Source organism: Daucus carota, chromosome 5 (genome assembly GCF_001625215.2).
Source record: "Daucus carota subsp. sativus chromosome 5, DH1 v3.0, whole genome shotgun sequence".
Lineage (NCBI taxonomy): Eukaryota > Viridiplantae > Streptophyta > Magnoliopsida > Apiales > Apiaceae > Daucus > Daucus carota.
In genome coordinates this window covers 40,688,040-40,700,134 of record NC_030385.2, presented here as the reverse complement: position 1 = coordinate 40,700,134, position 12,095 = coordinate 40,688,040, and the positions used below count along the sequence as shown (strand labels likewise).

General features: G+C 32.2%; 1 protein-coding gene across 1 annotated transcript; it reads left to right on the top strand.

Moving 5' to 3' along the window:
• Positions 1 to 9,444: 9,444 nt before the first annotated feature.
• LOC108222897 (chalcone synthase 1) lies at positions 9,445 to 11,036 on the top strand. The gene is made up of 2 exons (XM_017396859.2): positions 9,445 to 9,683; positions 9,785 to 11,036. The coding sequence occupies exons 1-2, from the start codon at positions 9,482 to 9,484 to the stop codon at positions 10,777 to 10,779; spliced, it is 1,197 nt and encodes a 398-aa protein (XP_017252348.1). The 5' UTR covers positions 9,445 to 9,481; the 3' UTR covers positions 10,780 to 11,036.
• The last annotated feature ends 1,059 nt before the right edge of the window (positions 11,037 to 12,095 follow it).

The following is a 12,095-nucleotide window of genomic DNA, read 5'->3' as shown; positions in this document are numbered from 1 at the left end:
AGCTAGCCAAAAAAAATTAAAAAAAAAGTCCACTGCCACGCCATCAGTGATTTTTTTTATTTTTTTTATTTTTTTTTTGCTAGCTAGGTGGAGACCTTATTGATGAACATTTTTTGTGAAGGTTTACAAAGCACTAATTTAAAAACACATACAGAATAGTAATTTAAAAATATACACGAAGCATAAAATAATACCCGCAGAGCACCAAAAAAATACACAAAGCACCAAAAAAATATAAAGCACCAAGCACCAAATATTTCACACAAAGCACCAAATGTCCGTGAACAAAGCATCAAAAAATTTAACACAAAGCACTAAGTCATATTTGACACAAAGCACCCAAAATATAAACAAAGCACTAAATCGTAAATCTTACAACTAGCCATTAAATATCTTTACTACTAGCCATTGTCGAGTTGGAAGCGTCTTCACCGGGGCTGCACAGCTGCACTACCTAACATATATATATATATATGATTATTCAAGGGTTAAACTTTAGATCATGGCCAGCTTTAGCGTTTCCATCTGGTCTTCATCTTTAATTACTCTGCACAAAGTTGCATACATTGACTTACAACAAAGTGATTTTCAACACCCACTTTATTTAAAATTTTAAGTTACATGAATAATCTCAGAAGCATAATTGACAAATATATATTCAATCTCGAATCTCGATATATTTTACCGTAGATATAATTTAATCCTTATAAATTAATAAACAAAATCATCGAAGTCTCTGCAAATATATACACACACCTCTACATACACACACCTCTACATACACACACCTATCTATCTTCTTCTCTAGCAACAGGATATTCTTCTTCTCTATCCTCTTCTCCGATCAAATTTCTCACTGGCGACGAGACACGATGGTACGGTACCTCACCGGAGCGGTGGTGCTCCTGGTCGTAGTTTCAATCTCCGCGAAGAAACGATGTAATTTAGATCTGGCAGCAGTGAAGAAATTATATGAACATGTGAGGGAGCAAGCAGTAGAGCGAGGGAGAAGGAGAGAGAGAGAGAGAGAGAGAGAGAGATGTATGTATATATGTTGTATTGCACAGAGAAATCATCGCTAGGAAATGATGTTAGGGACAGTGAGAAGTTAGGGGAATAAAAGGCTGGGATTAAAAGGATGAATATAAAATTAAGGGATTGGATTGGATCTTAGTTCTCATTTTAAAATGGGTTCTCATTTGAGCACATGCATATATATATATATATATAGGCCAACATTCCAAGGAGGGACTCCTTACGTGGAGTTACATAGTGCGCCACTCTAAATCATCAATTTTATTATAAATTCTGTTATAGAATACATATAAACGTGATTTCAATATAGAATACTATAAAATAAATCAATTTTAAGTAATTTAACACTTAAATTTGATTAAAAAAAAGTATATTTTCGAAACTGATTCCACAACAGAATAATTCTGGATGATTATTATTCTGTTATAGAATCATGTTTAGATATTGCATAATTTTAGATGATCTTTGGAATAAAAAAATTGTATAACTTCGTTTTCGATTTAATAATCCAAATATGCAATTATATTTCAGAAAAAATATAATAAAATATATATTATGTATATATTTATAGTGGTGTGCTACGTAACTCCAAATAAGAGGGTATGCTATGGAGTGCTACCATATATATATATATATATATATATATATATATATATATATATATATATATATATATATATATAATTTCAAAGTTTACTGAAAATGCAATATCATTGATATTTTTTATTTTAGACTCGGGTCTTCTCAGCAGTTCACCACTCACCAACCAGGACTTACGCGATACTATTTGCTAAATTGTCTCAGCCGCCTGCAAGCAATTATTATTCTAGTGTTCCTTCGACACAGACAAATTTGAATTTGTTTTCCGGATTTCGGTTTTAGTATTTAGCATCTTTTGTATGCGGTGTATGCGTTGTAGATTTTATTTACAGTAGTTATTTTCCCCGACATGCTGATAAATTCTCCTTTTCCTTCGTTGCAACAGATTCTACAATTAACAAGAGTAACAATTAAAGAAATATAGAGCATGTTGGTCTGTTAGTGTAATAAATAAACGAATTTTTTATGGTGTGCCCAAGGGCACACAATAGTCACGAACTCCCATGAGAATTTCAGCTTTTGATTGGTGGATGGATAATAAATGTAAATGGCCCCCCCTGCATTCACATCAATTCCACCAATCAAAACAAGCCATTTTCATGAAAGTTGGTGCTTATTGTGTGCCCTTGGGCACACATTAGAAAGACCGATAAATGAAAAGTCGGCCTAAAGGCAAAAATAAACAAGAAATGGATTTAGGTACTGTTTGGGGTTGCTGTTGCAGACAACAAAAACAGCTTTTCTAAACAGCAACTTGAGGTACTATTTTAAGTAAATTTTATAACAAAAAAAAATTGATAAAAATTACTCCTATGTCATAAGATACTCATAAATCACTTTTATATTTATTATATTATTATTAATAATTCATACATCATTGATAAGACAAAATTATCTAGACAAACGTTTTAAAAGCCAAGTCAGGTTAAGTTAAATAAGTTAAGCTCAACCAAATGCATCATGGTCTAGGACAAAGTATAGACTATAAAGATTCCACATAAATGGGCCTCATTCTTGCCTCACTTGAACTCACCCATGCCTAACTTTTTGTTAATTACCGTAGTCTTCCTTCAGCACCGGCTAGCTAGCTAACTGGTCAAGTAAATGAAAATCTGTGGCGTTGGAGTTAGTTTAGTCAGTTATTTTCCTTTTTGTGTGAAATTTGATAATAATATGTATTTCTTCGAGAAACTTATTTAGGTACGAGTTTGTAAGAGCATCTCCAATAACGTTAACTATAATTGTTGTCTAAATTGGATCTGTAAGACATTATGTAAAATTTGTTGAACCTGTAAGACATTGTGCTTCAATCATATTTTTAAATTATAATTTAAAAATAATATATTATTAATATTTAGATTGTTACATAAATAGAATATATCAGTTTAATATGATAATAAATAATATGTAATCAGCGGGAAAGAGGAAAATAAATTGCAGGAGATGACGTGGAAATCATTACACATGTGTAGTGATTCGACAAATATAGTCATTCATTGGAGGATGGCTACAATTATAGATAAAGGTTTGCTATGTTGTGGGTTTTTGCTATAATTACCGCCATGGCTCCTCTCTTCTCGAGAATCCATACATCCCTTATCAGTACTACCTATCATTTCTTGAATATACAAGTACTACCTAGGAAAGCTCTAGAAACTCCCAAGCTTCTTGAAGGTTCCGGAAGACTCCACCAAGCTCCACAAGGTTCCGCCATCTTCTAGACTCTTCTTAGACTCCGGGCGTCTTCTAGAGAATTCCTCCAAGTTCTTCACCATTCTAGATTATTCCGGACCCTTCCGGCCTTCTCTAGAATGTTCCGCACTCGTAGAGTTGAATTTTGTCGGGGTGTGACACTCTCCCCCACCGAATCTGTCGACGTCCTCGTCGACGTCGTCGCCTCCCAATAGCGTTCCAACGCCTCATGGTGGTGGTCCAAGCTTGACTCTAACTCCCACGTAACCTTGCTTGGTGCCGCACCTCTCCATCGTACCAAGTATTGTCTACTTGGCTCCAAACCTTTTAATTTCACGAGCCGCTCTTCAAGTATCTCCTTCACCTCCTTGTGCCGACCCTCGGCCTTGCTTGGTGATACTCGAGGTGACTCCCGCTTTGCAACGCCCCCATATTGCTCACTTTTACTTGGCGACACACGCCCCTTGTCCTTAGCTCCGTTTCCCCTGGGAGATCTAGGACTTCCCTTAGGTGCGCCGCCCTTCGCTTCATGCTTGGCCTCCTTGGCCTTCCTTGGTTCCTCCACATGGTCCTCCTCGACCATCCTCAAACTCACAAGGTAGGTGATTCTAGGTTCTTCCGTTAACTCCAAAAAAAAAAAAAAGAAGAGTAAACGACAAAATGATAGAAATCCAGCAACATTTTGTGAAATTTGAAAAAAAACCGCCACCATCACTTTGTCATTTATTTTTTTTATTTTTGGAGTTAACGGGGCAAAATTAACGGAGGTTCACGGCCGTCACTTTATTAAAAGACGGAAGTTATAAATTTCGGCTACCATTATGTAGTTTTTAAAATCCAGCCACCATCTTGTAAAATTTGGAAAACAACCGCCACGACTTTATCATTTACTCTTAAAATTATAAGTTGAACTTAATTACTTATATTAGATCTTACACCTAAAGTATCAAAAAAACAGAAAATTTCAATATTTTCTATCAACTTTTGATTAATTTTAATCCTGCTCACATATAAAAGATATTGGTTGATATATCATGGTCAGTCTATTTGAGTATGATAACTCTGGTTAATGTTCTATAAATTTTAGGAAAGTTTGTTGAAATTGTTTGAGTAAAAAGGAATTAATAATTTTTCGACAAATAAATCATGACATGTTGGCTGGGTTTTTTAATAAATAGCTCTTGATATAACTACTCGTAGTACTGTTGAACCATTTCCGACGTAGATTTTGGTACAGCCTGTAGATAGATTCCATTTTATTTTACTATTATTCAGAAAAGAGTATATTATATATATAACTATTATTCAAAAAAGTATATTATATATATATATATATATATGAGTTTAAAATTAGCGATGTAGTGATTCACAAGTATAAAAATTATTGTCAAGATATTATTTTAATTTTGAAATATTCCGAAACGAAATACTATCATCTCTTAGAGTATCTCCAACTGCGTTAGCTAAAATTGTTGGCTAAATGGGTGTAAAATTTGCTGAACCTGTAAGACATTTTGCTTCAATAGTATTGGCTATATTGGTTGACTATAATTTAAAAATAGTATGTTATTAATATTTTAGATCGTTAAAATAGAATATATCAGTTCAGTGCGGTAATAAATGATGTGCAATCTTCCTACGGATTTCTTACAGAACTGTAGAGATTCGACAAATTTAGCTATCCATAGGAGGTTGGCTAAATTTATAGACAACAGCTGGATATGGTTGGGGTTGAATTTTTCGAGTTGTTGACTAAAATATTTTATTTTTAGTAATCCAACTCACCTTTTAGCTAAAGATTTTCGATGATTGGAGATGCCTTATAAAATAGCTAGACTCCTATCGGCTCAGCAAGTCACCACCACTCACCACCAGCGGTTAGGCGATATTTTGCTGAATTATCTCGGCCGCCAGCTGCAAGCAATTACCGTACTTACTTAGGGACTGTTCGGCTGAGCTTAAAATAAGTGCTTTTTATTTAAAATAAATAAGTGAAATAGAAGTTAGAACCAAGTTGAGACTTATAAGTGATTAAAGTGTTTGGGAAATAAGCAGAAGTCATGAAACAAAAACTATCATTCTCAGCTTTTTATAAATGCTTCTTCACTTATTACACAAACGATACGAAATAAATGTTTCTAACTTATAAGTCCAGAAGTCGGCTTAAAAGCGGTGACCAAACACCACCTTGATCTTCCTTCGACACTGGCCAGTGGAGTATCTGACTACTTAGTCTTCCTTGGACACTGGCCAGTGGAATATCTGACTACCACCAAGACAATTTGGATTTTGTTTTCTGAATTTCTGTTTTAGGAGTTAGCATCTCCTATGTCCGGTGTATGCGCGGGCCAGCGAAACTGAACTGGAATTAAAAACGGTGTGCGAAATTTTGTTCGGTTCTAACTCTTAAAATTTGGTCTACTTGATTTGGATTGAATTAATCAATGGAAAATTCAGTTCGATCTGATTAATAAAAAAAATATTTCGTCAAGAATAAATAAATAGAATAACCGAAATAATATAAAATATAGTTTTATATTTATATCATAAATATCTTATATGCTATATTTATAATATTTAATTTATAAATTTAATTAGTTGAAGTGGTTTTGATTAATTTATATAATTTTTAGAAGATTTATGAACTTTAGCTTTATTTATAAAATAATTTTGCATTTTTTTCTGTTTATTTTGAAATGAATCGAACCGAAATATTTCAGTTAAAGTCTGATTTGACCTATAATAAACTTTCGGTCCAAAAAAAAATAAAATTTTGATATTCGATCTATTCGGTTCGATTTAATCCGGTTTTGAACTCAGCCGAGCTGATGCTCATATATACATGGTCGGGTGGTCACTGATAAATCATATTTTACCCGGCTTTGGGATAAATATGAGGGAGATAATTCAAAATAGAATTTGTTGCATACATGAAACAGACAGGTGCAATCAACTCAGCAGTTCACCATCACTCACTATTCACCAACCACCAGCTAGGCGATATTTTGCTGAATTCTCTGGGCCGCCTGTAAGCAAGTCTTACTTCAGTCTTCCTTCAACACTGGCTAGCTGATAAGACGCAAACCTACGAGGGATTAAGACGCGAACCTGCGAACACTGGCTAGCTGATTAAGACGCAAACCTGCGATAAGACGCGAACCCGCCAGGTTCGGTTTTCTTCTCCATTTGTCAAATGACTTTTTATGCTGAGACAAAGGAAATATGAAATATTGAGGACTGTTCCAGTTCTTAATACTAATATTAAATATAAGTTTATAAGTTATTATGAAAAATTTAAAATAAATATTTGGTACTTATATTTTCTTATGAAAAAAATTAAAAATAAATTATGAAATTATATTCTATATATAGCATAAAATGCGTGTCAAACTGTAACAAAACTCAAAAAATAAGAGAAACGGGAGAATATATCTTTAAATACGTGTTAAATAGTGAATAAAAATTATAAAAAAAAGACCCTTTATTGATATTCATAATATCCAAAGTGTTCAAATTTCATGACCAATAATAATATGAATGCGTAATATTATATGATAAATATATTTTATTAAAATCATCAATTAATATAAACAATCTATAAAATAATATAACAAAACACATGAATTTTAGTTAAAGTTCTTGAATGATATTTTTGAATTAAATAGTATTTATTCTTTTGTTTTCTTCTAATTAAGTAAATAATACTCCTCGGTCTTCTTTATATATGTCTCAAAAAATTAGGTATCTTAGAAAAACCAGTTGAGTATTTGGTTTTCTTATCTACTCCTGATTGATAAATGTATGTGTGGTAGTTAAACATAAAGATATTTTTTGAGAAAGCATTCAAAAAATTGTTTTAAAAAGAGAAATGAAACAAATGAAAATTTGTACATGATTATTGATGTGATGAGTTTTAACCGGGGTTGTATGAGTCGGGATCCTGTATCCCCTGTTTGTGTCTCTCTATGTGTTCCCTCTTTTTTATTGGTTAATTTTTTTATTTCTCACGTGATCTCTCTCTTGTTATTGCAGAATACAAATAAATTACAAGTATTCAACTGAGTTACTTTCTGTGAACTCTGAGATAAAATCTTTTTTAACTGCAGGCATAATTTTTTTTTTCTCAATGCAGACTTCAATTTTATAAATTCTCAATCATCTTTTTTTGTTGCATTAAATATTAACTCCATGATATATAGTTTGGTTTATCAAAAAAAAATGTACCAGTGAATTTCCTTCATATACCAATTTAATTTTATCAGATTAAATATTATATAAATAACATCTCAATTTTTTAATATAATTTAAGTCATAAAAAAGTTTTTTTTTTGCTTTCAAATTTAATAATATTAAAGTTTACAAAATTTTAATTAATTATTTAATATAGAAAAACATAAAAACAAAATTACTGCATAGTATTATATTTATATCATATAATAAATATTTTTAGTTGATTATGTACTATATGGAAAAGATAATGTAAATAAAGTATATTTTTGCTTTTAAATTTAATAATATTGAAATTTTCAAAATATTAATTAATTATTTCATGTAGAAAACATAAAAATAAAATTACTATATAATATTATATTTATATCATGTAAAAAATATTTTTAGTTGATTATGTACAATATGAAAAAGATATTTAAATAATATAGATATATTTCTATAGATTTGAAAAAGTTTATATAATAAGCTCCGTGAGAAAATAAATAAGAATTATAGAATTATAGATCACGTGATAAGTAAAAGAACTGACCAATAGGAGACACGTAGGAAGACACAAAGAGGGACAGAGGATCCGGACTCGTAAATAAGAGACTATTCCAACACAATTATGTTACACCAAACATTTTTATTAAGTGAGCACGATCGGATAGCCCTGGTTAAGGGTTTATCCTCTGTCGTCCCATCACTTTGTAAAGCTATAAGCTATATCAGTAAAAAAAACATTTTTCTTAAGTAGACGGAAATAATTAATTATTTTTCTATATTTTTGAACCGATATCATCCGGCTAAATTTAAGTGTCGTCACTACAAGAACTCCAGCTGATTTCTAAATTACCAAATAATCTGAACTCGTGGCTCGTTTTCCATTGAGCTTTTGCAGTTCGTTCCGGATAAACAAATGATCCTAAGAATGGAATATTGAAATAGGGGAAGAATAGATTCATTCCCGGATAAATAAATGATTTTTAAAATAGAACGCGAGGAAAATGTAATTAAACATATGCTTTATTTAGAGTTGATTAAAGAAAATGTCTATAATTTATACTTTTCATGTTTGTGCAAAAAATTTATAAAAATTTAATGTCCATGTTCTGAAACGAAGTTCATTCCACTTCTTTTATCAAATTTCGCCGCAAAATTTATTATTGAAAAATTTTGACTAACTCATATTTAGTCACTATTTTCTCGTACCTTATTTTTTCTAACATAAAACTTGTTCATAATTTTTATTCCATTCTCATCACATTTTATATAGGAATAAATATTTAAATATGTTGTTTAATAAAAATTAAAAATTATTTTTAGGAAATAGATAATTTTTTTATTTGATACATATATCCTTCTTTTTGGAAAATAAAATAAGTGTTTTTGGAAAATAAAATAAGTCTTTTTGAAAAATAAAATAAGCCAAATACCCTATTTGATATTCTATGTTTAAGTAATTTAATTAATCGGGGAACTAAAATTTTTGTTATCATGAATAATATAGGATTTTTCCATAAATACCCAAGTCCAAAATCTATTTTTAGCAAAAATACTGACCACATCTTTTTCACAATTTCGCAAAATTATTAAATTTTCGAAAATATTTAAAAAATACTATATGCAACCATATGCATCTAGTTGCAACCGTATATTTACAAATATTTCTAAGAATTTTAAATATTTTTAAATGAAAGTAAAATGGACAAAAAAACTTATAAAAACTAGTATTTTTGATAAATTCCTCGAAATTATAATCTTTTGGTAATGATATTAATGATCGAGTTGAGTTACCTAAAAATTGCGGAAGAAAAACAAGCCAGAGAGGCAAAGTGGCCAAGAATGTACAAGCCGCACATGCATGTTTTAAAATTCAACATTCTTCTATAAATAGAAGGAGCTAGAAGAGATTATTATCCCTACATCTGGTCGAATAGAGGGAATGGCTACTCCTTTATACTCATCATCACTGTCAGTAGATGAAATGATGAAAAATCAGAGAGCGAAAGGTCCAGCTACAATCCTTGCCATTGGAACTGCTGCTCCTCCCAATTGCTACTCCCAGGCTGAGTATCCGGACTTCTACTTTCGTGTCACAAAGAGCGACCACAAGACTGAGCTCAAAGAAAAGTTTAAGCGAATTTGTATGCATTTAGTTTAATTTCATGCAATTTATATAAACTTCTAAACAAGTGTAGTATATATTAATCATGTCATATTGATATGTGTATGTGCGTGTCTGCAGGTAGTAAAACCATGATAAAAACACGTTATCTGCATATCACAGAGAAAACCCTGGAAGAAAACCCTAGCATGTGCGACTATTCAGCCCCGTCGTTCGATGCTCGCCAAGAAATTCTGAGGATGGAGGTTCCGAAACTCGGAAAAGAAGCCGCTGAGAAAGCCATCAAAGAATGGGGACACTCCAAATCAGAGATCACCCACCTCATTTTTTGCACCACTTCGGGCTACGACATGCCCAGTGCTGACTACCAGCTTACTAAGCTTCTAGGCCTCAATCATTCTGTCAAGCGCCACATGATCTACTTACAGGGTTGTTTTGCAGGTGGTACTGTCCTTCGTCTGGCAAAAGATCTTGCGGAGAACAACAAGGGTGCTCGTGTTCTCGTCGTTTGTGCTGAGATCACAACCATAACATTCCGAGGGCCTCATCTGGAGTCCTTGCTCCCTCAAGCACTGTTTGGTGATGGGGCCTCCTCGGTGATTGTTGGGTCTGATCCGGATCCTCTCACCGAACGTCCACTCTTCCAGATCGTGTCCTCGGCCCAACACATATTGCCTGATTCAGAAGACACAATCCGCGGAAAACTGGGGGAGTCAGGCCTCATGTTTTTTCTGAAAAAGAACATAACTACATTGATTGCCAGTGACATAGAGAAGCTACTAAAAGAAGCTTTTGAACCCATTGGAATATCCGATTGGAATTCGCTCTTCTGGATAACCCACCCTGGTGGCCCGGCTATCTTAAACCAGATTGAACTTGTGTTAGGCCTAAAAGAAGAGAAAATGTGGGCGTCTCGGAAGGTGTTGAGTCAGTATGGTAATATGGCAAGTGCATGTGTTTTGTTTGTTTTAGATGAAATGAGGAAGAAATCAATGAAAGATGGCATGGCAACGACTGGTGATGGCTTGGACTGGGGTGTGGCTTTCGGATTCGGGCCAGGTCTCACCGTCGAAACAGTTGTGCTGCGTAGTATCCCTGTTACTAGTTTCACTTAATGCACGCATGAGTGAATCAGACATTTCGAGTTGGGTTTAATATCAGTTGATTCCGTTTCTTTTGTATTCAGCATGCATGATCTGGTTGTAATACTTTTATGAGTGATTTCATATGTTATCATAATATGATAGGGGTGGAGTAAATTTAGGAGTTTGACAGGATCCATAATCCTGATCTTTAGCAACTCCGTTGTATCCATTCTACTATTTAAGCCCCACTAGTGATTGAATAAAAACCAAGGTCTTTTGACAGCAAATCTGCAGTCTATGTTTTTACCAGTTTTATACATACTACATGCACCACGACAACAAACAGGTTCATCTACGACGAATAGCTTGATCTTTGATGGAAATTAGGATTCCGTCGTACATTTTTACGACAAAAAAGAAATCCATCAAATGTACGACAAAAAAGAAATCCATCATTAATTCACTTGTTTAAATATTTTTACGTGGTTAAAAATTAATCAAAATGTTCGAGTCTTTTTTTTAATTCGAACTTACGATGATTATAATATTTCATCATAAGTTCGTTTATTTAAATGTTTTTCCTTATTTAAAAAGTAAATAAGAAGTTTTAGTGTTGGAACTTACGACACCTATAATATTCTGTCGTAAATTCACTTAATTAACTATTTTTTTTTCTTAATAAAAGAATAATCAAAAAAAGTTTGGGTCACGAAAACGACCCCGTTTTTTATTGGATCTTATGATAGTCCCATACTTTTATAATATAAGCTCAATAAAATGTTAGAATTTTATTTAATTTAAGTCAAAGCTATTATTTTTTTGAAAATAATTTTGAACGATTCAACTGTACGGATCTTATTGTAATATGTTAATATTGATTTTTTTTTAAAAATCCTTTTATTTAGTGTGGGTTTCGTAGTCAAAAACGGTCAAATTAATTAGTAAGCAACCATCTTCTTATAACTTGCCTGACGTGGGGTCGTTTGGGTGAGTTTAAATTAAATGATTTTTGTTTTATATACTCTATGGGATTCAAATTTAAGCCGGTGAATATTGCAGCGCTAAATTTTTTTAACATTTTTACGACAAAAAAAAAATCCATCATCAATTCACTTGTTTAAATATTTTTACGTGGTTAAAAATTAATCAAAAATGTTCGAGTCTTTTTTTTTATTCGAACTTACAACGGTTATAATATACCATCATAAATTTTTGCTTATTTAAATGTTTTTCCTTATTTAAAAAGTAAATAAGAAGTTTTAGTGTTGGAACTAACGACACCTATAAAATTCTGTCGTAAATTCACTTATTTAACTATTTTTTTTTCTTAATAAAAAATAATAAAA

Coding starts and splice junctions, on each gene's coding strand:
- LOC108222897 (XM_017396859.2), top strand. CDS start 9,482: ATGGCTACTCCTTTATACTCATCATCACTGTCAGTAGATGAAATGATG. Junction 9,684..9,784: donor AGAAAAGTTTAAGCGAATTT/GTATGCATTTAG, acceptor GCGTGTCTGCAG/GTAGTAAAACCATGATAAAA.